Source organism: Perca flavescens, chromosome 19 (genome assembly GCF_004354835.1).
Source record: "Perca flavescens isolate YP-PL-M2 chromosome 19, PFLA_1.0, whole genome shotgun sequence".
NCBI classification, from domain to species: domain Eukaryota; kingdom Metazoa; phylum Chordata; class Actinopteri; order Perciformes; family Percidae; genus Perca; species Perca flavescens.
Genome location: NC_041349.1, coordinates 5,411,085 through 5,432,832, shown reverse-complemented (window position 1 = coordinate 5,432,832; position 21,748 = coordinate 5,411,085). Strand labels below are relative to the sequence as shown.

At 41.2% G+C, this 21,748-nt stretch overlaps 2 protein-coding genes across 4 annotated transcripts in view; one reads left to right on the top strand and one right to left on the bottom strand.

The window, feature by feature from the left end:
• The window catches only part of LOC114574112 (Fc receptor-like protein 5), a 30,399-nt gene that overhangs the window by 975 nt on the left and 7,676 nt on the right, over window positions 1–21,748 (top strand). The window contains exons 2-6 of one of the 3 annotated variants that reach the window (XM_028563515.1): window positions 2,118–2,304; window positions 2,551–2,586; window positions 4,273–4,545; window positions 6,868–7,362; window positions 7,447–7,631. In XM_028563515.1, coding sequence (XP_028419316.1) covers window positions 2,274–2,304; window positions 2,551–2,586; window positions 4,273–4,545; window positions 6,868–7,163 — 636 coding nt within the window. In that variant the 5' untranslated portion in view covers window positions 2,118–2,273 and the 3' untranslated portion in view covers window positions 7,164–7,362; window positions 7,447–7,631. Of the gene's footprint in view, window positions 1–2,117; window positions 2,305–2,550; window positions 2,587–4,272; window positions 4,546–6,867; window positions 7,363–7,446; window positions 7,757–21,748 lie in introns of those variants that run through there. The other 2 variants (XM_028563517.1, XM_028563516.1) reach the window with 2 other exon arrangements.
• LOC114546148 (coxsackievirus and adenovirus receptor-like) lies at window positions 9,796–13,304 on the bottom strand. The gene is made up of 5 exons (XM_028564816.1): window positions 13,214–13,304; window positions 13,079–13,139; window positions 12,000–12,121; window positions 10,167–10,517; window positions 9,796–10,070 (listed from the first exon to the last, which is right to left on the bottom strand). Exons 1-5 carry the CDS (start codon window positions 13,302–13,304, stop codon window positions 9,928–9,930), a joined length of 768 nt encoding a protein of 255 aa, XP_028420617.1. The 3' UTR covers window positions 9,796–9,927.

Genomic DNA, 21,748 nt, shown 5'->3' with positions numbered 1-21,748 from the left:
AGTGTGAAATAACTGAAAACATGTCTTATATTTTAGATTCTTCAGAGTAGCCACCCTTGTAAATAGAGAAGAAAATAAAGAAATAAATTGAATGAGAATCTTCGTATCCGCCGAGCGGGACATACTACGTCACTTCCGGAGTTTTCCGCGGATTCGTTTAAACGTTATAATGGTTCATAACTTACTGGAACAAAACTGAGCAACGTGTTGTTGCTGGTGACACAATCACTGACTGTATATTATATGTGACCACTGATTGTATATATGTATATTGACCACTGACCACTGACTGTATATATGTATATTGAAGTGATACTGACCACTGACTGTATATATGTATATTATATTGATACTGACCACTGACTGTATATATGTATACTGACCACTGACTGACTGTATATATGTATATTGTAGTGATACTGACCACTGACTGTATATATGTATATTGAAGTGATACTGACCACTGACTGTATATATGTATATTGTAGTGATACTGACCACTGACTGTATATATGTATATTGAAGTGATACTGACCACTGACTGTATATATGTATATTGAAGTGATCCTGGCGTTAAAGACCAGCTGATCGCTGCCCGATTCTTTGAAATGAATGGCCGCATTGCATTGTGGGATAGGCCTATCGGCTTTGAATGCTTCCTGCTCGGATCATATCGTAATGTTCTGTATTACAGCATATATATTGTAATATTTCACCGGTAATAAGACCGAAATAATATTATTAAAGTAAAGAAATTAATACAATGATAACATCTAAATAAATGTTGATAGATGTAGCATTATAGTTTAAAAAATATAAATCAACAAAAAAGCAATCCAGCTTCCCTGGCCGAAATATACCGAAATAATAACATAAAAAGAAATACATATAAACCATGATACTATCTCGTGAATAATGTTGATTAAAACAGCGGTTATTGGGCTAAAAATACCAATAACTGTCACAGATTTCGAGTAAAGGGGCGGGGGGCGTGTTTTTTTCTTTCGTCGATATCCGACGGTGAGGGAATAACATGAATGTCTATCTGACGGACCCCCTCGTCGAAATATAACGTCAAGGGTACCCCTATTTTGTTGAAACTTGACACCAGGGTCCTTGACCATACGTCATACATTTGACGAGTAGGGAGTGAGACTGAGTTGTCCTGGGGGGCTGCTCTCAAGATAAAGACACCATGATGAAAGTGAAGATACAGTCTGAGCACAACGTGAAGTGTTCTGGGGCTCGGGGGCAGAGTTGATGTTGGTCTAGCATTTCTAACCAGCATTTCCTCTGTGTAGGTTGGTGCAGCAGCCGCGTGGTTTCTCCTCTTGCAGTTAGCAGCTCAGTCTCTTGTTTATAATCGCAGAGATGAACGTTGACTAAATATTCAGATTGAATCAGATTGTAGTTGCCATTTCCCTGAAGTGACAGACTTCAGACTTTGTCTCTGTATTCAGTGTTTATTGTTATGGACAGATGTGGAGCAGCTGTTGGTTCTGAGGACCCTCCGGGACCTGTACGCCTCCAGCTGGCCTCACCTTGTACCATGAACACCACATGTTACATTAATGCAAATCTGTTGCACATATTCTTATTCTAACTGTACTAAAACACCAAGGCAAATTCCTTCAATGTGCAAACGTGATTGGTTACTTGATGTGAAGTTTGATCGCGTGCCGCTACACAGTTTCTTTCACCATCTTTTTGACCACATTCCAGTGGTTAGACAGAGACATGCTGTAAGAGCTGAGGTACAAAATCACACCCCCGCCCACCTGTTTACTTCCTCCCATCAACAGGAAGATACAGCTTGCTTATTTGGAGATCATAAACATACACATTTACTAATGAATCTCTGACGGATTCTTTGCAAAAGGATAACTAGGATGCCACCTAAGGCATCAAAACAATGAACACACACACACACACACACACACACACACACACACACACACACACACACACACACACACGGGTTAAATTGTATTTATTTTTTAATTTACATTCTGGTGTCCGTTATTTTACATCGGGTTAGGGCATTTATTTAGTTTTTCTTCTCTCTTTTTATGGTTCACTTCCATGTTCTAAAACTGAGTGTATCTGCTTTGTTGCAGCTAAACAATGCATTTTTTTTTTTACACTGTGGAGGAAACCACAACACTGCCAGTCACACAGCCGGTCACACTGCCAGTCACAGAGGAAGGAGGGGGCTTTACTTGATGCGACTATGAAGTGAACAAAGGGTAGACATCATTTCCCCAACTGTTACAATGGAGGAAACATCTCTACTCTGGCTGCTTTGTAAGTTATCTTTTTATTTTTACAAACATCAGATGAAAGAAATACATGATACAAGAAAATCAATAGTTTGTGTTTTTGTATGTTTGGCTAAATAATGCTCCTAAAATGTTAAATTATGAGAATATTATTTTGAAAGGCTGTGTAAATTCTTTTGCAGCCATTTTTTAACGTGGTATTTTCATTTATTTAAACTTTGAATGTCTTGTATCACAAACTCAAACCGACCTGAGGTTCATTTGTCTTCAGTTCTGATCTCATTGCTGAGCAGCACAACAAACCAAGGTCAGTACACTTTATTGTCTTGTTTCTAGATAGCAAGTTGTCTTTAGAGTACTCGTAGAATGTGTAATGAAGAGGATTAGTTCTATGTAGGAAACAGTTTTGGCTTTAAAATTATAATTTTAAAAGTTGGGACTCCAATACATTTTTCAAATGTGGCCCTAATCTAGCCTAGAAGTCTAGACGCACCCCTGGCAGCAAATGTAATTTGCAGCCAGGGTCCGTCTAGTAACTCTCCGTTGGCTTGCAAGCTGGAAAAACCAAATTCTACTCAGGCCAATCACATTGTGTATAGAGTCGGTGGGAGGGCTTAACATAATGACGGCAGAGTTGCGACGGTTCCGTGTGAATTCCCTGCTACTTGAAAACGAAGAACATGGCTTCTGCTGCTGGCAAACGGCGGTCTTTGGAATCGGCTTTGGCCGCGACTCTGGAAGACTTGGAGTTCAGCTTTTCTTTGAGAAAAGAACAAAGAACGGCACTGAAGAAATTCTTAAAAAAGGAAGATGTGTTCGGAGTTTTGCCGACCGGATACGGCAAAAGTTTTTTCTATCAACTAGCGTTGCTCTGGTTGGTTGTAGCGCTATCCTATTGCGTGCAGAGGGAATTTCAAAGACAACCGTTTTATCCCACCCCTCGGATTGAGCCCTGCCAATGGTGAGTTCTCAGACCCAACACCTTGATGTGGGTCTGGCTTGTCAGGCTAGCCCTAAACCTCTTTCGTAGTCAAACTGTGGCCAAAGTAGTGACCCTGAAATTCCGCCATCTTGACAGTGTGGTATTAGTACTTTTGCTTAAGTTAAGAATCTGAAAACTTCTTACACCGCTGCCAGTTATGAACAACACACATCCGATTTGTGGCTGTGTTTTAGTTGTTAAAATAGTAAAGTGATGCAATATAGGATCGGGAGTCTTCACAGGGGGATTTTTTTGAATATTGACCAGATGCTGTAGCCCTTCCTCTCCCTGCCAGCCTACTGAACAGCCCGGTCTCATGGCAGTTCGTGTAAATGTGACGTTATTTTAATCTATTGATACGTGTTCACGGAGACGTTTTTACGTGGCGGACAACACGAAAATGTGAATTAACGTATTTCAATGGGAAGCATATTTTGTGGCCACAGCACGAAAATGGTAGGGAGTAATATAAAAATCCGAAAATCCGCGTATGGAGGTTGGTCGAGGTGGTGGATGGGTCAAATAACACTGGACTTTCACCCGGGCGAGCGGGGTTCGCGTCCTGCATGTGGCGCTTTGTTTCCCGGGGATGGCGTCCCTGCGTGTGGCGTTTTGTCCCACGTGTTACTGTGGCGCGTCTCCCGCTGTTTAAGGCGCCCTTTCCCCGTAAAGTTTTTCCTAAACCCAACCTCCACCAACCCGTTGTGGCGCGTCCCCAGCGGGCTGACTCGCGGGCCGACTCGCGGGCGCCTCCCGGCTTATGGAGCTTCCTTTTCAGCCGCCGTGAACATGTATCAATAGATTAAGAATAACGTTGATATTTACACGAACTGCCGTGAGACCGGGTTGTACTGAACGCCATGCAGCTCCGCCGGAAATAGACCTGGCACGTATTTTTAGCAAAGTGTCACTGGCTGCCATTTTTAGGACCTTCAATGGGTTTCTTGAGTTCAATTGAAAATGTAAAATATCACCAATTAATTTTTAACCTCCACATCCACATCCCTCCAGCCTCTCTGATTGTGAGTCCTCGCAGCTCTCAGATGTTTAGAGGACGGCATGTCTCTCTGAGCTGTGAGGAGGACGACAGGTCGGCCAGATGGACTCTGAGGAGGAACACAGTCAAAGACAAAGATGAAACCAGAGCTGAGTGTGGGGTAGACTGGGGAAAAACTGTTGGTTCGTCATGTAAAATCAGCTACATCCTCCCATGGGACAGTGGAGTTTACTGGTGTGAGTCCAGAGAGGGAGCAACCAGCAACAGCATCAACATCACTGTCTCTGGTAAGCTCAGACTATTTGTTTCTTCAACATGACTAAAAGTCATCAGACACACCACCACCCCCATGTGGCTGTATTGTTCATTAAACAGCTGCACTAGGTTGCACCAGCCATGTGTAAGTTCAAACGTAGATTAGTTTAAACGCAACTTAGGTCGGAGTTTACACGATACTAACACTTTGAGGGTTGCACCAGCTGAAATAGTTCAAACATAGGCATATGTTACAACTTAAATCTTACACCTAGCACTTAGTAGGTATAAAGTCCTGTGTAAGATCAGTTGGCATTGCATTGTTTTGAAAGGTGGGATAACTTGGAGTATGAGGAGTGACCAGCTGTTTTGCGTCAGCAACGCGTTCTCCCAATCCTTGGATATCTATTATGATTTTGATTCACACTAGAGCTGGGTGATATGGAGAAATGTGCATCACTCTACTATAATGCAGTTTATAAAACAAGGAAAAGACAAAAGTTTTGTCATATCAGCATATTATGATATCCAAAATTTAAGACGATATTTAACCTCATATATCGATATGTATGCAATATCGATATATTGCCCAGCCTTAATTCACACTCACACTTATGTTTCCACGAGCGGAGCTACAGAGGATTACTGACCTGCTGGCAGCAGACTTGGGTTATATAACCTTAATTAACAGCTACAATCATAACAGTTTCCCAGTTTAGGCTATCATTATGTGTTTGTTAATGTAATCTGACCATAACTTTATGGGCTACCCCATGTGACACTGTTGTTATGTTGCACTAACATTAGCTGTAGCTTAAGGTTGTATAGTTATCACCTAATCATAATGATTCTTCCTGGTTTATGTACTGGTTGTTTAGTGATTAACGTTACCAACATTAACTATTTTTAGCCGCTAGCTTCTTCGCTGTTGCGGAGCTAATGTTAAGTATTCAAAGACAATTGGCAAGAATGATAACACTGTTAAAATAATATAATAATATAAAAAAACTGCGTCAAGAATAGTGTTTTTCACTGATTGGCCACGGAAAGTGATGTCATTTTTTGTGACAAAATTATGGTTAATGTAGACTTTAAGCCAGTGTAACTATGATGACCCTTAAAGGTGCCCTGCCATAAAAAAAACATTGTTAATTGCATTTTCTTAATATATTTTAGGTCGATATGTGTTTGTGTTATGTTGTGAATGTGAAAATGAACTGCTATCTCCTTTGTCAGCTCTAGCCACCGAAAAGAAATAAGCGGTGAAATCAGGCCAATTACAAAAGCTGGTCAGTCTGACATCATGCTGCCTGAGCTCATTACTATTCATTAGCTCGCCCAGTTGGGCTGGGTAAAGGAATCTGACAGCAAGGCTCTAATTGGCTAGCTGTTAGCCAATCAGATTCAAACAGCTTAGCTTGTTGAATATTGATGAAAACTGGCAGAAATCAAGCTGAGTCAAGGCCTTCTTTCCACAATAAATGTTACAGACTCCATGGTAGAACTTCAGACATTACCACAAAGTAATGAAATACATGTGGCAGGGCACCTTTAAGTCTCCATGGTCCAACCAAACATTGACAAAACTTTAGTATTAAACTAACTAGTGTGAACGTATCGTTTAGTGTGGACTTTACACCCAAATTTAAGATAGAATGGTTACACTTTACTTGAATGTATCTACATAAGAGTGACATGATACTGTCATGAACGTGTCATAAACATTATAAACAAGTCATGAACGTTTATGACATAACCCTTCTTTAGTAAGTGTCATTCGGTTTTGCCATGACAAGTTAGGGTTAGAGTTCCTGTGTCATGACAGTGGCATGTGTGCATGACCGTGTCATGTCACTCCTATGTAGATACCGTCAAGTAAAGTGTTACCAATAGAACTTAAGCACAGCTGGTGCAACAGGCTGCAGCACTTTAAAGTGTAAAGCAGCTTAGAGTGTAAAGTAATCACCAACTGCTATGTCACTGCAGGTTAGTTTCACACTTAACTAACCACGTTGTTCAATTGCATTTGTTCTTACACTATAACTTCACTCTCAACATTGTGGCAAAGTGTGACGACTCATAGTGCAGCAATTGTGTTAAAATGGGATTGTCACTGTAACTAGTGTCAGTAACTTAATACTTAACAGTTAAAACACAGAGAAAGTACTGTATGCTGATGATACATTTTTCTGGGTCAATTATTTGTGTAAACTGTAGTGTAACTTCTACACTATGTTCAAACAAAGCTTCAACTTACAAATAGCTGCTGCCACAGGCTGCAGAAAACTGAACAGTTGGCTAAATGAAAAATGAAGAAAAACTTTAGTTCTTTTGACTTTCGTCTCCATGTTCAGATAAACCAGTGATCCTGCAGAGTCCTGTCCTCCCTGTGAAGGAGGGAGAAGACCTCACTCTGACCTGTAAAACCAAGAGGTCCTCCAACCTCCCAGCTTGTTTCTATAAAGATGGCTCCTTCATCAGGACTGGGCCTGCAGGTCACATGACCATCCGCCATGTTTCCAGGTCTGATGAAGGCCTCTACAAGTGTCTCATCAGCAGTGTTGGAGAGTCTCCACCCAGCTGGGTCTCTGTCACAGGTGAGGAGGTTACCTTTGATTTCAGGAGTTCATTCATCCAGATATTCACCTGACAGCTGATTCTCTCTACAGAGAAACCAAAGACCACAAGCCCTCCTTTGAGCTCTCTGCTGCCTCCTGAAACCTCAGCTCCACCTATGGCCTCAGACCACATCCACCTTGTGTTAAGACTGGTCTGCCACCTGGTGGTGTTCTGTCCGTACTGCATCTCCACTTTCATCATGGTGTCTCTATATAGAGACAGGACCACAGGTAACACTCCTTACAATCAATCCATCTCATACCACAACTTTGGTGTTGATTATCAATTATCTACATTTTCTTTCTAACCTGCAGTGACTGTAGGAAATGACCTGCCCATCTCCGTGGTGACGACCCCGCCCACCCAGGCTGTGGAAGGATTGGAAGATAACTATGATATCATCACTGCTGTCACCACAGTACACCACTTCTGAACTGATTTGAAAAGAAGCTCAAGTGTTTTGAGTCCTCATAGATCAGAAAAAGGGCGGAACTGAAAGGTTTTGTCTCTTTGCACATCTTTGCTCTGAACTGGACAGTTGATCAGGTTCTGCTGTAAGTTGTGTTGTTGTTCATGTTTTTATGGATGCCAAGTTTTCAATCTCTTCAGATCAAATAAATTAAAATGATGAGCGTCTTTTCTCTCTGTGCTTTGTTCCAACGTGATCATAACTTCACTTCTCTCATATCAGCCAGTTTCCTTGTAGCTGACACTTCAACATAGTCGTATATAAAGAGGAAGGAGGAGGCTTTTACTGCTGTTGACCTCATTTCACCTGCAGAATGGAGGATGTCTAAAGGCCCTGACACACTAGGCCATACATGTTGGATTGTGAGATCAGAGTTGTTGTGCGTGCCAGTTGAAGTAGGAATTTCCAGGTTCCCTGTCACTAAAAGACTGGAGGTGAGAAACATAAATACACAGAGGCCTTGGACACCGTCCAGGTGAGTCAGTTGGACTGTGTGTTGTGTTTCTCACCTTCAGCAGTTACCTGAGGCTCAGGGGTGGTGTTTCTAGATCAACAGTACGTGTATCAACATGTTCAATAGATTCACTTCTAAGAAGTTAAATTGACTGCACCTGAATCCCTTTTCACATTCTAAATCCAGTGTACCATAGGGCGGCAAAGCATTACCAGATTATTTTTGAAAGATTAGTTTGGAGTGCTAAACAAACCGTTACGACAAGTCTTATGCTCCTTACGGAAAGCATTGTACAGACGGCGCACATGGTCACAGCGACACCCTCTGGTCATTCATACTGATTGCGTTGAAAGGCAGAACGGCTCCAAGAACAGACTTCCTCCTTCCTGTAGCCAATCGCTGCAACAGGCCGCGTCCACTTTGTAATAAAGATCTTGTTGACCGTCCACAGACTCTCAGTCGCCCTGGCCACAGTTGGGTAATATCGCTGGATGAAGCATTAAAAAAAACAAGTTTGAATGTGTTCTTCAAATACTCAACATGTTGGACAAAGGTGTCTTCAGCTGAGACCACCAACACTCCCTCAGATTCAGATCTCAGTCTCTCAGGATCACATCGTTCCCCCAGTCTCTGCTCCTCCTCAACACATTTAAAACTTCAGTATGAGGTATGATATTTTAAACTGCTTTAGCTGTGTTCAAAGAAAGAAACGTGCAAACCAATGAATGAATAAAAGTAACACAACTTGATACAAATGTAACAAAAAAGTATTTATTTTTCTCACAAGATACACTGAAGACTGAAATACAGGAAGCTTTTAGCGTATTGTTCTGCAAGTTTGTAATTAAATGTTTCATCATGTTTCTGCTCATGTATTACATAACATACGCTTATTTTATTTAACTAGTTCAGTCTCAAGTAATTTGTATTATTAACATTTTCTCATAACACTTCCTTTTGCACGCATGTAAATCAACTTTGTAGATAAAAATGCAGTTTAACATCTTATTTTCTGATGGACTCGTCCTCCTGTTTCTTCTGAGACAGTTGCATCAGATTCTTTTATAAATATAATTTCAAACAATATTCACAATGTAATCAACTCCTCAGTTTAAACCATTCAAGGTTATTTGATTTTAAATCATACACCGGTAATATATTTTAAGCAGAGACCATGAACCCTTCAAATGGCTTAGCAGAAAACAAATATACAGAATAAAAACCATATGAAATGTAAAGTAAACTTGATCAAACACACAGATAACATATTAAAGACCTCTACACCTGATTATAAGATATTTGGTGGGTGCTCGGTCTGCTGATATTTCAATCCGAACAAACATTTCCTGTTTGCAGTGATAAGGTCAGTGCTATATCAGCGCTGAGTCATTATTGTTACATTTAATCTGTTTAATGGAGCAAAATATTTCTGTTTATGTGTATATAAGGAAAATGTATATAAGGTAAAAGTACTTTTAGTTAAGTAACATTTTTTTTTCTTTGAAGCAACTTTTAATCAAGTAAATATTCTTGTTCTCTAATAGTGAAGTTAATTTGAAGTGAATCTCTCTCTGTCTGACCCTCCTCTGGGAACCCTCCCCCCACCACGGTAAGGTGGAGATTCAGAGGGGAGACATTATTGCAGAACTTTTACTCAAGTAAAATGTATTTAAAGTAACAGAACCTTACTTGAAAAAAAAGTATGTGAGATTCATGGAGGGGAGAAATTGGATGAGAAAAAACTAGGAGCAGATGTAAACATGACCTCACACCCAGAGAAAGATAAGTCTTGAATATATGACATGTGAGAAAACTGCCAGGTGTAAAGAGTTCTGTGAGTGACACAGTCCTGAGCCCTTGTCCTTATGTCTTTTAAAATATCAGGACACCAACCACTGCAGCAGCTACAAGAATCAGTCCAACTGGAACACCTGCTGCCAGTCCACGGTATCGGCCTACAGGAGAGGAGTTTCTACCCTCAGGGACAGCATTCATTGAGTGTCCGTCCTTGAAACCTGAAGATGAAAAAACACAGGTCAGGAAATGTGTGGATAGTGGAGCAGCCTACATCATTATTCTCAGAAAAAACTCACTGAGAGAGACTCCCTCACCTGTAACCTGCAGACGGATGGTTCCGATTGGCTCAGACTCAAGGAAGAGTCTGTTTTTATTTGTTAAGGCAACTGGTATAACTCGACACTCATATATTCCAGTGTCGATGCTTCTCACAGCCTTCAGAATTAAAGACGCGTCTCCATCCTTCAGATCTCTGTCCACCAGGTCTACCCTGTCCTTAAATTCTGGATGCTGGTGGGTTTGATCAAAGTGTCCATCTCTGTATAAGAGGATGTATTCCTCATCCAGGTCTGGTCTGCTCCACTCTACAACGCCAATGGTGTAATCAGCAGCCTGACATGGCAGAATGACATCATCTCCAGGGTGCACTGTTACTACTTCTTGGTCTGAAAAACAGTAATGAGCAATGACTAGAAAATCCTGCAATAACTTTTGACAGTGTGCTTACCAGGTGCACATCCCACTGCTAATATTATCACCATATCTGATAAGTAACAGCCGTCAGAAAATGTGACCCCAATGTAACTACTAAGATCCATTCTGAACTTGGATGACTGGACTAAGTTGAAGAAGCTGTGTTGGGCTTTATTATAAATTTGAGTAATGGAAGACAATGTTGGTAACAAACAGTAGAGGGCAGCAATACGCCATTACACTAGTACAGCAAACATCTGTACTATAAAACAGAATACCTTTACTGTCGTTGCACAGATGTACAACACAATTTTGTGACTCTTCAGTGGTATGTGCAATTCAAAATGAAAACAATCAGTCAATCAACATGCAAAGTTTAAAAGCAAGTGTGAATAGAGAATAAGTGTATATTAATAAGTAGTCTGTATTTACATAAGTATAGTGTTAGCTTCTTTGTTACCTTGCCTGCAAGAATAAGGAAAAGTTAGCTATACTGAATATTTCTATTGCAGCTCCACATCAATCCCAAATAATTTAGAGAGGTTAGCTGTAGGTGCAGCTCCACATTTTCTGGTGTCTATGTGTGTGTTTGCTTGAAGTTGCCACCCATTGAGTTTACTGTGAACTTGAAGTTAAGCCAACCTTATGTGGTGTGTTTTTTAAGCTAAGGTGTTTAAGGTTATTATATGTTAAATAAGTGATACATTTATCTGATGGCCATATGCTAATTCCATAAAAGGTATTACAGCGCATTTATTGACGTGGGTGAAGTAAACTAGTGGGTACAGATGATTTAAGGTGGATAAAGGAACTCAAGACATTTAAAAGTGTAAATAAGTAAAAAAGAGAGTTCAACATTACGTGGGTGTTCTTTGTTGTAAATTACGTTAGCTGATTTAACGAACGATACATTAGGTGGTCTTCAAACATTTAAACATGCTAAATGCATAACCTAACATTTAAAAAAACAGCTTCTACATTCACACTTTCATAAATCCAGTCCAATCATTAAAAGAAACTGGCATTTACTGTTAATACCAAAAATCAATTATTCTGTTTTAAACACATTCTCATTTTCTAGAACAAGATGACATAATTCTCTAACACAGGTCAGAAATAAAGTCTACTTTCCACTTTGGGTGGCAGTAGGGAGTTGAGTTGGGAACCGGTGGGTTGATGGTTCAAGTCCCCATACCGACCAAAGTATGGTGGTGGACTGGTAGCTGGAGAGGTGCCACTTCAACCCCAAACTGCTCAGGGCACCTTTCCATGGGCAGCACCCTCACTCTGACATCTCTTCATTAGTGCATGTATAGATACTGAGCATGTGTGTGTAATCCTGTGTGTAATGTGTGTAATAACAACAGAGTGAAAGCATTGTAATTTTCCCCTTGCGGGATAAATAAAGTATTAATAAAGTATACATTATATTCACAATAAAAGCTGATATTTACCAGAAGCTGCTGCAGACAGAAGGAACAACAGGAGCATAAATATAGCCATGAGAGCTGAGAGGTCGTAGATCTGCCGTCGTATTTCTCTACCTCTGTTCTCCGTTCTCGGCGTACCGTACAGTCTGAGGATCGGTGCAGAATAAGAAGAATAGTAAGTGGAACGCGTGCGGTCTGAGGTTTGGTGTCTGTGCAAGTGGGTGGATCTACACACAGTCTGTAACTGCAGCCGGATTCTGATTGGCTCAGAATCAAGCGCTTTAAGGCATGGCACAAAGTGGAGATGCAGCCTTCTCTGTGATATTTTGAACACGCACTCTCTGGAAACTACTAACGGATAACAATGTACCGTTAGTTATCGCTAACATCAGATAAACAATCAGAAAGCAGTAAAACTAAAACAGTCCATGACATCACATGATCGACATTCAAGTCTTTGAACCATCTAGATAAAAACATACATATACTTTTAGGAATCTACAAGTCTCTGTGCCTTTTTAAATTCCCAAAAAACTTTTTGGGAACATTTCTTCAACAATATAGAAAACATAAATGCACAGAAACAATAGCTGATGAAATCTTTAAGAGGTGAAACTCCCGCAGCACTTGTAGTAAGCAGAGGAAGATAATTGTCAGACCAACATGTTCCAGCTTGTAGCTTGATACTACACATTACAGAAAGCCTTCAAGTTGGGTAGGTATTGAGCAGAAAGTAAATGAATATAAAACCCAACCAGTCATATAGACTCATCAAAATATTGGCCAGTGGGGCACTGGAGATATTTCAGAGAGGTGAGGGCCCAATAAAGGACACATGGACCCCATGTTTAGTCAATGGAGGAAAAGAAATGCACCCATGCGACAGTTATCTGACTTACAACCCATGTTAAGGGGAAACACTCCAGGTGAATAGGGAAAATATTTCATCTAAGAGATATCTTCATGAAACTTCACCAACTGATTATATATATTAAAACATACATGTTTTTTGTATTACAATGTTTTGAACTTTGATGTTTAAATTCTAGAACAGTTTATGATTAAACAAAATATATGAGATGCCAACCGGCATACATACATACCCGTCAGGGAGCTTAGCACCAAAACACCACCGATAGTGGCGATAGTACAGCTGCACGGGGCCTACAATAGAACAGACGATTACTTAAACACTCTCAGGAGAATATCCAAGAGGAGAAAAGATTTGCCTAACCTACCAGCAGCAAAACACAACCCGGTTCCGTTACAGGAGTAGTCGGGTTGGGACAGGGAGACACTGCAAAAGACAATGCGTGCTGTAATGCCCATCCTAACACAAAAGAGGCCTATAAATAACAAATTAATTACACTGCAATTGCTGTCGAATTTCTTTGACCGCGCCGCGGACGCGAGGGGACCCAGAGCGGAAATGTGGCTCCGGCAACAAAGAGTAGAGAGTGTCAAGTGTATGATAGCAAACAAAAAGTTATGCACACTAAAATATAAGATATACGAATACTAGTAGCCCACCGGCTGGTCACGTGACATCGGCTACAGAGCTCTGTGACACCGAGCAGCAGCTGCTGGTTATTTAGGCTGCTACAGGGCTTCCTGCCGCTGGTAACGGACCGCCATTCTGACCTCTGATTAAAATTAGTAATAATAGTAAAAGCATCCAGTCATCCCCTTCATGACTTTATTACTTCAGAGTTTTCTCTGTCATGAAGGTGCATGGCTCTCTTTATAACCTCTTTATGTAATAATTAATGATATTTTCAGGGCAGATCAACAGTGGAGAAATGCATATTGTAGATATTTTTAAGAAAATGGGCTAGGTTAGCTCTTTAATTGTAACATTTTAACAACGATGCACAGAATTTGATGATGACTAAACGTGATCATTTACACTACATATGCTGTAGTGTTAATGATCCCGTTTTAACAACATTGCAGCATTCATTACATGAAGTAGCCAACAAGAAACTGCATGCAAAGGACGTTTAACAGACTTTGTAGAACACCATAGAATACATGTTGCTTTGTGATATTTCAACGCAGTAGCAGCAACGTAGGGAGACCAGCGATAGTTGTAACACAGGTCAATCACGTGTCACGCCCAATTTCTCCAATCAAGAACAAGTTTTGAATCACCTGATCCCTTCTAAAATGCTCTGTTTAGTCCGTATTCCACGTGTGAAGAATCAGCCCCCTGTGACAGACAAGGCACACTACTTTTTAGGTAGGAAAATATATATATTTTTTAACCACATTTATTGTTTTGATAGCATTGCCGGCTTTATAGTTAAACTCAACAAACTTAAATCATGTTTATTGTGTTTATACATGGATATCTTTCAAGCAGGTTGTTAGTGATAACGTTTTAACTGTTGGCTGTAGATTAAGATGGAAGAGTCTTTGGCATTGTTACTCATTGCTCGGCTCGCGAGCCTCCTACGGCTCTTGTCTGTGTTAGCTGTCCACACATCTACACATCTTGATGCACATTTTAAAAATCTTCCTAGTTGATGTTGGGAATCGTAATCATTAATATGAGGATGCTGCTTGTGTCAGGATCCTGCTGTGACTGACTGCCTTTGTGTCATCCTGGTGGCCATTTTGTATATTGTGTTGTGTTTTGTGCTTGTTTGTTTCCCATGTGCTCTGTGGTTACCTGTCTGTCATGTGTCTTTGTCTCCGCCCATCCCCTTATATGGTCTGCACTTCCTGTCTTGTTAGATTGTGCTCTCACCTGTTCCCAATTATGGTTTTGTCCAGTCGCCTGTCTTCCTGTTAATTGGTATGTTTATTTTATACTCCTGGTCTTTGTTTGTAGGTGTAAGTTTGTTAGTTGTAAAGTCAGAATAAAAGCATGTTCGTCTGAACTTCTGCCTGGAAGAGTCTTGCATTTGGATCCTTCTGCTGAATCATGACAGCTTGATTGTGAACACATAGTATTGAGGCTTCGTGAAACAATGAAACAGTTGAAGCAAATGTGCCATATTGTGTCGAGGCTTCGAAACAATCCGACACCCGTCTCAACGATGACACCTAGTGGTCACCTGCAGGTGTTGATCTGAAACAACCTTGACAACGAGCCATTAAAAAAAATATGTATTATTGTATTTTTCTGATATATATGTGAAGCTTGTAGGCTCCTTACTGTGCATAATGTTATTTTGGTCATGGAAAATGAATATTAATAAAAGAAATCAAGCCACAATGTCTCACTTTTCTATAGATTTTTATTCAAAATATTAATTTCTCTGCTGTGGAAGGACTTAGCCTACTTCTTTTTTTACACATAATTTCTCCAGCCTTTGAAAAAATCCTCTCACAAGGGACACTTGTTGCTGGCATGCAAAGATATCTTTTAGCAAGGACATACAAATGAGGAAAATATTACTGCTCTCTCTTTCCAGTAAGTTAGGTGCACATGAGTTCTGGGCAAAAAATGCATAGTGGAGGTATTTTTTCACTTCCACTGTGGCATCAGCTGTAGCATTGTGTATCATCTGGGTTTTACGGATACGATCATCCCATAAACTGTCCTATGTTTCTACTGGTGTTGATGTTGATTATGATGGGCCTGATGTTGACATTTGTGGCTCTGAATGAAAATGAAAACGGAGCTTCCATATCTATCTATCTATCTATCTATCTATCTATCTATCTATCTATCTATATATGTATATATCTATTAATGTGTCACTGTATGTATACTCTGTTTGTCTCTAGCCTATCAGTCAATGTGTAAATTTAAATGTAAGCCTAAATATAACTAAACAAATCGCACTATAAATGTCACTATATCACCAAAAATCCGCTATCTCAAAATCAAACTCTTCTCACAAAAACCCAAGACCTCAAGATGTACTGACTTCACTTCATACAGATGTGCGATTGTGTGGTCTGTTCCCTGTCAATCAAACTCTGATTCGGCGGACCATGCCACCTGTCGAAACACTTGTGAAACACTCCAAAGCTTCACTTAGCCGTAGTCACGGGACATGGGTGTTTTGAATCACGCTTCGGATCAGTGTTTCGAAACATCTGCGCTTCGGGATCTCGACAAAGCTTCGGAACGTCAGCCATCCCTACATAGTATCACTGTACTAAATTATTTTTCACTAATAAGAGGAGAAAGATTGACAGAATGTATTCCTTTATTTTATTTCAGTGTTGTGTTTCTTTTTTTGCTTAAGGAGATGTGTAAGACCACATACATTTCCACCTGGGGTATAATAATAACGTTTACTCTGACTTTGGTTTTACTGACATGCTTGCAGGATCTTTTATTTTCAAAAAACTTCCTAGTCCTCCTTACAGCTATGCAGACTTTCTCTGTTTTGTGTTTGCTGAATGTGTTTGATGCTTATTTACAATGACTGTTGGCCTTCTTTAACAGGCGTTCCTAGTTTAGATTCCTGCTTCAGGGCATCTCATTTGCTGTGAGACAAGTTACACTAAACAATTGGTGATCAATTGACAATCCCAATGATTACACTGCTAAAGAACTTTGTGCCTTATTTAATACTTTTGAGCATGTAGTGTGTGGTGTGAACTGTCAGGGTTTGAGCTCTGAGCAGAGTTAATGAGACTTTTCAGTGAAGCATGCGGTTTAAAAATATTATTAATAATGTTATTATTAATCATGTTTGTTGCACCTGCCACGATGTCATTTTAGTTGAACTGTCTGAGTTTGGTCTCTGTTCTGTTTCTCTGCTGCAGAGTGTTTCTGAAATGAATTAACTGTTGGTTTGGACACTGTGGTGTGATGTCATAGGTGTTTGACATGTTAAAGCACTTTATTTTGTTTGCTAAACACAGCAAAGTTACTGTAATATAAAGTTTAATTAAAAAATACATAATTTCAAGACCAAGCATACAGAGCAAACTGTGAACTGAACTGAGCATGTGTAAAGAAAGAGAAGGAGCTGTGCTGCCACCAGCTGGCTGTCTGACTCAACTGATATGATGCTTTCTCATTCACACTCACAGCAGTGATAGGGAGCTGCTGGTAAAGGCAGTGACTGAACCATTGGAAAGAAATTGAGTTTCACCATGTTGCTAAAGACACTGAAGCATTGTATTAGTTATTAAGTCATTTAAACAGTTCTGATGCTAAACAAGGTTGAAGTTAGAGGGCTATGTAGTTTGTCTTTTAGCTGAGGAGGGGGCAGTCTTGCTTCGACGCGTGTCCTGGGTGCGAATAATCAATGTCCATACAATCCATACATTTCGGTAGCCTGGGAATCCGAAAGATTAAGGGTCTAGCAATGAGTAATGAAAGTGGCCCAACTTGAGGGCGGGGGCAACAAGCATGCATGGATAACACTATGACCAATCAAAACTAAGCCCCATACGCTTAGCTACCAGCGGAGCTAATGACTTTGTCGTCGCAGCGCTGTCGTCATCTGTTTAGCTCGCCTCTGGCCCGCCTATATCAGATATACAGATGTGAAGGGCATAGTTGATGAGCATCATTACTGAATCCCAGAGTGACTCGCTGAGCAAATTCAAATTGTGCTCTTGTGAGATTTCCAGGGTAACATTTCGGTGTTGTTTCCATAAAACTCCAATAACGTTAGACGATTACACCTACGTTGACACGCAAACATGTACCCTGACACAATTCACATGGTGAAAACCTGGTTGCCCCACACCTGTGTACCTTTGGCTGATTACCTTCATGCCTTTTAATGCCAATGCTCCAGCCAGTGACCACATACAAAAACTGCAGATTAATTAACATCACCAACGTGGTATATAATCAAAACAAAACAAAGTTGCATAATGTCTCCAACAGATGTTTGATTGTAAGGCCATTGAATGATTCAGTGTGTGGCCCTGTGTGTCTTCATTAAGGATGTATTATTTCAACTGGAATCAGGATCACAAAATGTCACCTATTCATTTCAATGAAGTTGCCCGCCTGGCTCGTTTGCAAAAACGTTTATAGGCTTCCTGGTTTCCTCCATGATCTGTGGCCTGCTGAATCTGTGCAGTTGTGTTCCTCCCGCTGGCCCAGAGACTTTACATTGTTGTTGGCTTTCGAGAAATTTTTCAAATATAAAAAAAGTCCATGGATTAAAAATTCTAAATAGAAACAACCAACTAGGGCTGGGCAATATATCGATATTATATCGATATGAGGCTAGATATCGTCTTACATTTTGGATATTGTAGTATCCTGATATGACACAAGTGTTGTCTTTTCCTGATTTTGAATGCTGCATTACAGTAGAGTGATGTAATTTTCTGAACTTACCAGACTGTTCTAGTTGTTCCATTATTTCCCTTTACCCACATAGGTATTATATCAACATATGTGATTGTTTATCAAAAATCTCATTATGTGCATATTTTGTGAAAGCACCAATTGTCAACCCTACAATATCGCCACAATATTGATATTGAGTTATTTGGTCAACATTATGGGTATATTTGATTTTCTCCATATCGCTTAGCTCTATTACCAACCTTGTTAGCAGTTGGAGGCATCCTCACAGCAATTTTATAGACATTTATTTTACAATGCTGGTCTATCCAATTGCACCTGACTGCAGTATGCAGATCGGGGTTGGGCCAAATGTGGGCGGAGCTAAACGTTTGACTCCGTGGGCGTGCCATCTGGTGGTGGACATCATGCAACACCTTTTATAATATAATATATATTATAGATATACAGATTATAATATATAATGATATTTGAATTATAGATATATTGATTATAATAAATAATATTTGAATTGTAAAAAGGAAAAAAGAACGAGGTTGGGTTTAGGGAAAGAAGAACGGGGAAAGCAAACATGACTCCCGGGAAATGAGCCCTGGTCTCTGGGGAACGCCAGACAACTGACGGTTGTTAAGGCAGAGGCGGAGTGGCAATCGGGAAAGTCTGGACGGACTAACCTGCCGGCTGCCTGCCCGAGAACGGACGCTGGGTGCCCGCGAACGGACACTGGCTGCCCGCGGACGGACGCTGGTTGCAGGCTGGCTGCCGGCTGGCTGCCCGCGGACGGACGCTGGCTGCCCGCGAAAAGAAGCTGGCTGCCCGCGGACGGACGCTGGCTGCCCGCGAAAAGAAGCTGGCTGCCCGCGGACGGACGCTGGCTGCCCGCGGACGGACGCTGGCTGCCCGCGAACGGACGCTGGCTGTCAGCTGGCTGCCCGCAGACGGACGCTGACTGCCGGCTGCCTGCCTGCCTGCCCGCGGACGGACGCTACCTACCCGCGGACGGACACTGCCTGACGGCCGGTGGTCTACAAAATTCCACAATTTTGTTGTGGTATTAGTACTTTTGCTTAAGTAAAGAATCTGAAAACGTCTTACACCACTGCCAGTTATGTACAACACGTATGAGATTTGTGGTTGTGTTTTAGTTGTTTTAAATAGTAAAGTAACAGGGAGATGTTTTTGAAAATTGACCAGAAGCTGTAGCCCCTCCACTCCACCTTCTGAACGCCCTTTCAGCTCGGCCGAAAATAGACCTTGCGCTTATTTTTAGCAAAGTGTCACTGGCTGCCATTTTTCGCACCTTCAATGGGTTTCTTTTGTTCAATTGAAAATGTAAAATATCACCAATTCATTTTTAACCACCACATCCACATCCCTCCAGCCTCTCTGACTGTGAGTCCCAGCAGCTCTCAGATCTTTCGAGGAGAGTCTGTCTCTCTGAGCTGTGAGGAGGACTACAGCTCTGCTGGATGGACTCTGAGGAGGAACACAGACAAAGAAACCAGAGCTGAGTGTGGGGTTGAATGGGGGGGGGGGGAAACTGTCGGTTTTTCATGTAAAATCAGCTACATCCTCCCATGGGACAGTGGAGTTTACTGGTGTGAGTCCAGAGAGGGAGCAACCAGTAACATCATCAACATCACTGTCCCTGGTAAGATCAGTCTATTTGTTTCCTCAACATGACTAAAAGTCATCAGACACACCACCACCCCCATGTGGCAGTGCTGATCATTGAACGCCTACACTAGGTTGCACCAGCTACGTGTAAATTCAAACGTAGACTAGTTTGAACGCAAGTTGTAACTTAGGTCGGAGTTTACACGCTACTAGCATTTTAAGGGTTGTACCAGCTGAAATAGTTCCAACGTAGGCATAGGTTACAACTTAAATCTTACACCTAGCATTTAGTATGTGTAAAGTCCTGCGTAATATCGGTTGGCATGGCATCGTTTTGAAGGGTGGGATAACTTGGAGGATGAAGAGGAGTGACCGGCTGCATTCTCTGGGATAGATTCCACCCCTTGGAAAACTATTATGAGAGAGCTATAGAGGATTACCAACCTGCTGGCAGAAGACTTGGGTTAGATAACCTTAATTAACAGCTACACACGTCAATCATAACAGTTTTCCAGTTTAGGCTATCATTATGTGTTTGTTAATGTAATCTGCCCATAACTTTAGGGCTACCCCATGTTGTTGACGTTTAACCACTAAATGTCACTGCTCTTATGTTGCACTAACATTAGCTGTACCTTAAGGTTGTATAGTTATCACCTAATCATAATGAATCATCCTGGTTTATGTACCTTTCTGTGGTTGTTTAGTGACTAACGTTACCATCATTAACTATTTTAAATTTTGAATGTGATAGATGTGATTTCCTGGTGCATTTTTGGGATGGTCAGCTTCAGAAAGGGCAATGCCTAAATTTGTTCAGATTCACAGCCTTTTGCTTTTTGACTTAATAAGGTGGTGACTTCACACAACTACTTGGGCTTCAGGGCCAAACACGTTCAATCACACAGGACTTCATGTTCTCTATTTATCCTGATAGGGATGGATATTTAGATTTTTTGTCCTGAGCAATAGCCCGCCCGTGTTAACCGCTTATTAACCGTTAACAATCAGCCGACTAAGTCCAAGTCCACCCTTCTGGGAGAGTTAGCAACCACATCAATTAGTTTAGCTGCGTGGTTGTCAGCTGTGGGTTTGCCGGACATACACTGTGTTAGTAGGAAGTAGGGCTGGGCGATATGCCCTCAAAAAAATCCCTGATTTAAATCGATTCTTCCCCCCTACTTAAAAATCAATCTGCAGATGACAAATAAATGACAAGATCACACACACACACACACACACACACGGGACATGTATACCATTATGATTATTCGCGGCAATTGCTAGTTGTTTAAGCCGCTAATGGCGCGTTCTAGTAGATGTGTTGAGCTGCAACCGAGTTCCTCAACAGCTGACGGTGCTCCGTGGTGCTCCATCCAATACTCGCTCCGTCAGGTCAGCGGTAGTTCGTGGTTCAGTTATTTGAGAATAGGTGACTTTGAGCCGGGTAAAGAGCACCATGTGTTGCCGGTCATTTCGGCGGAGATTACGGTTAAGTAAGTAATGAAACGACTAGTTAAGAAAATAACTAATATTAGCCGCTGTCGCTGCCATGTTGTTTGTGTATCTCCATCGCAAACGCGTGCGGGGAGGGCTGGGCACATTCTGAACTACGGAAACCCAGATGGGACCGTCGGCGAATGTTAAGGAGAAAAAACAACACTCGATTGGGGGCCCTCTGGTGGCCTGGGGGCCCCAAGCAGCCGCTTAGTTCGCTTATGCCTCGGGCCGGCTCTGGACATCAGGGATACATTTGTAGACCTGCACAAGGCTGGAATGGGCTACAGGACAATAGGCAAGCAGCTTGGTGAGAAGGCAACAACTGTTGGCGCGATTATTAGAAAATTTGAAGAAGTTCAAGATGACGGTCAATATCACGTCTCAGCTGCGTGTCAGCTGCGTGGATTTTTCTGTGTCC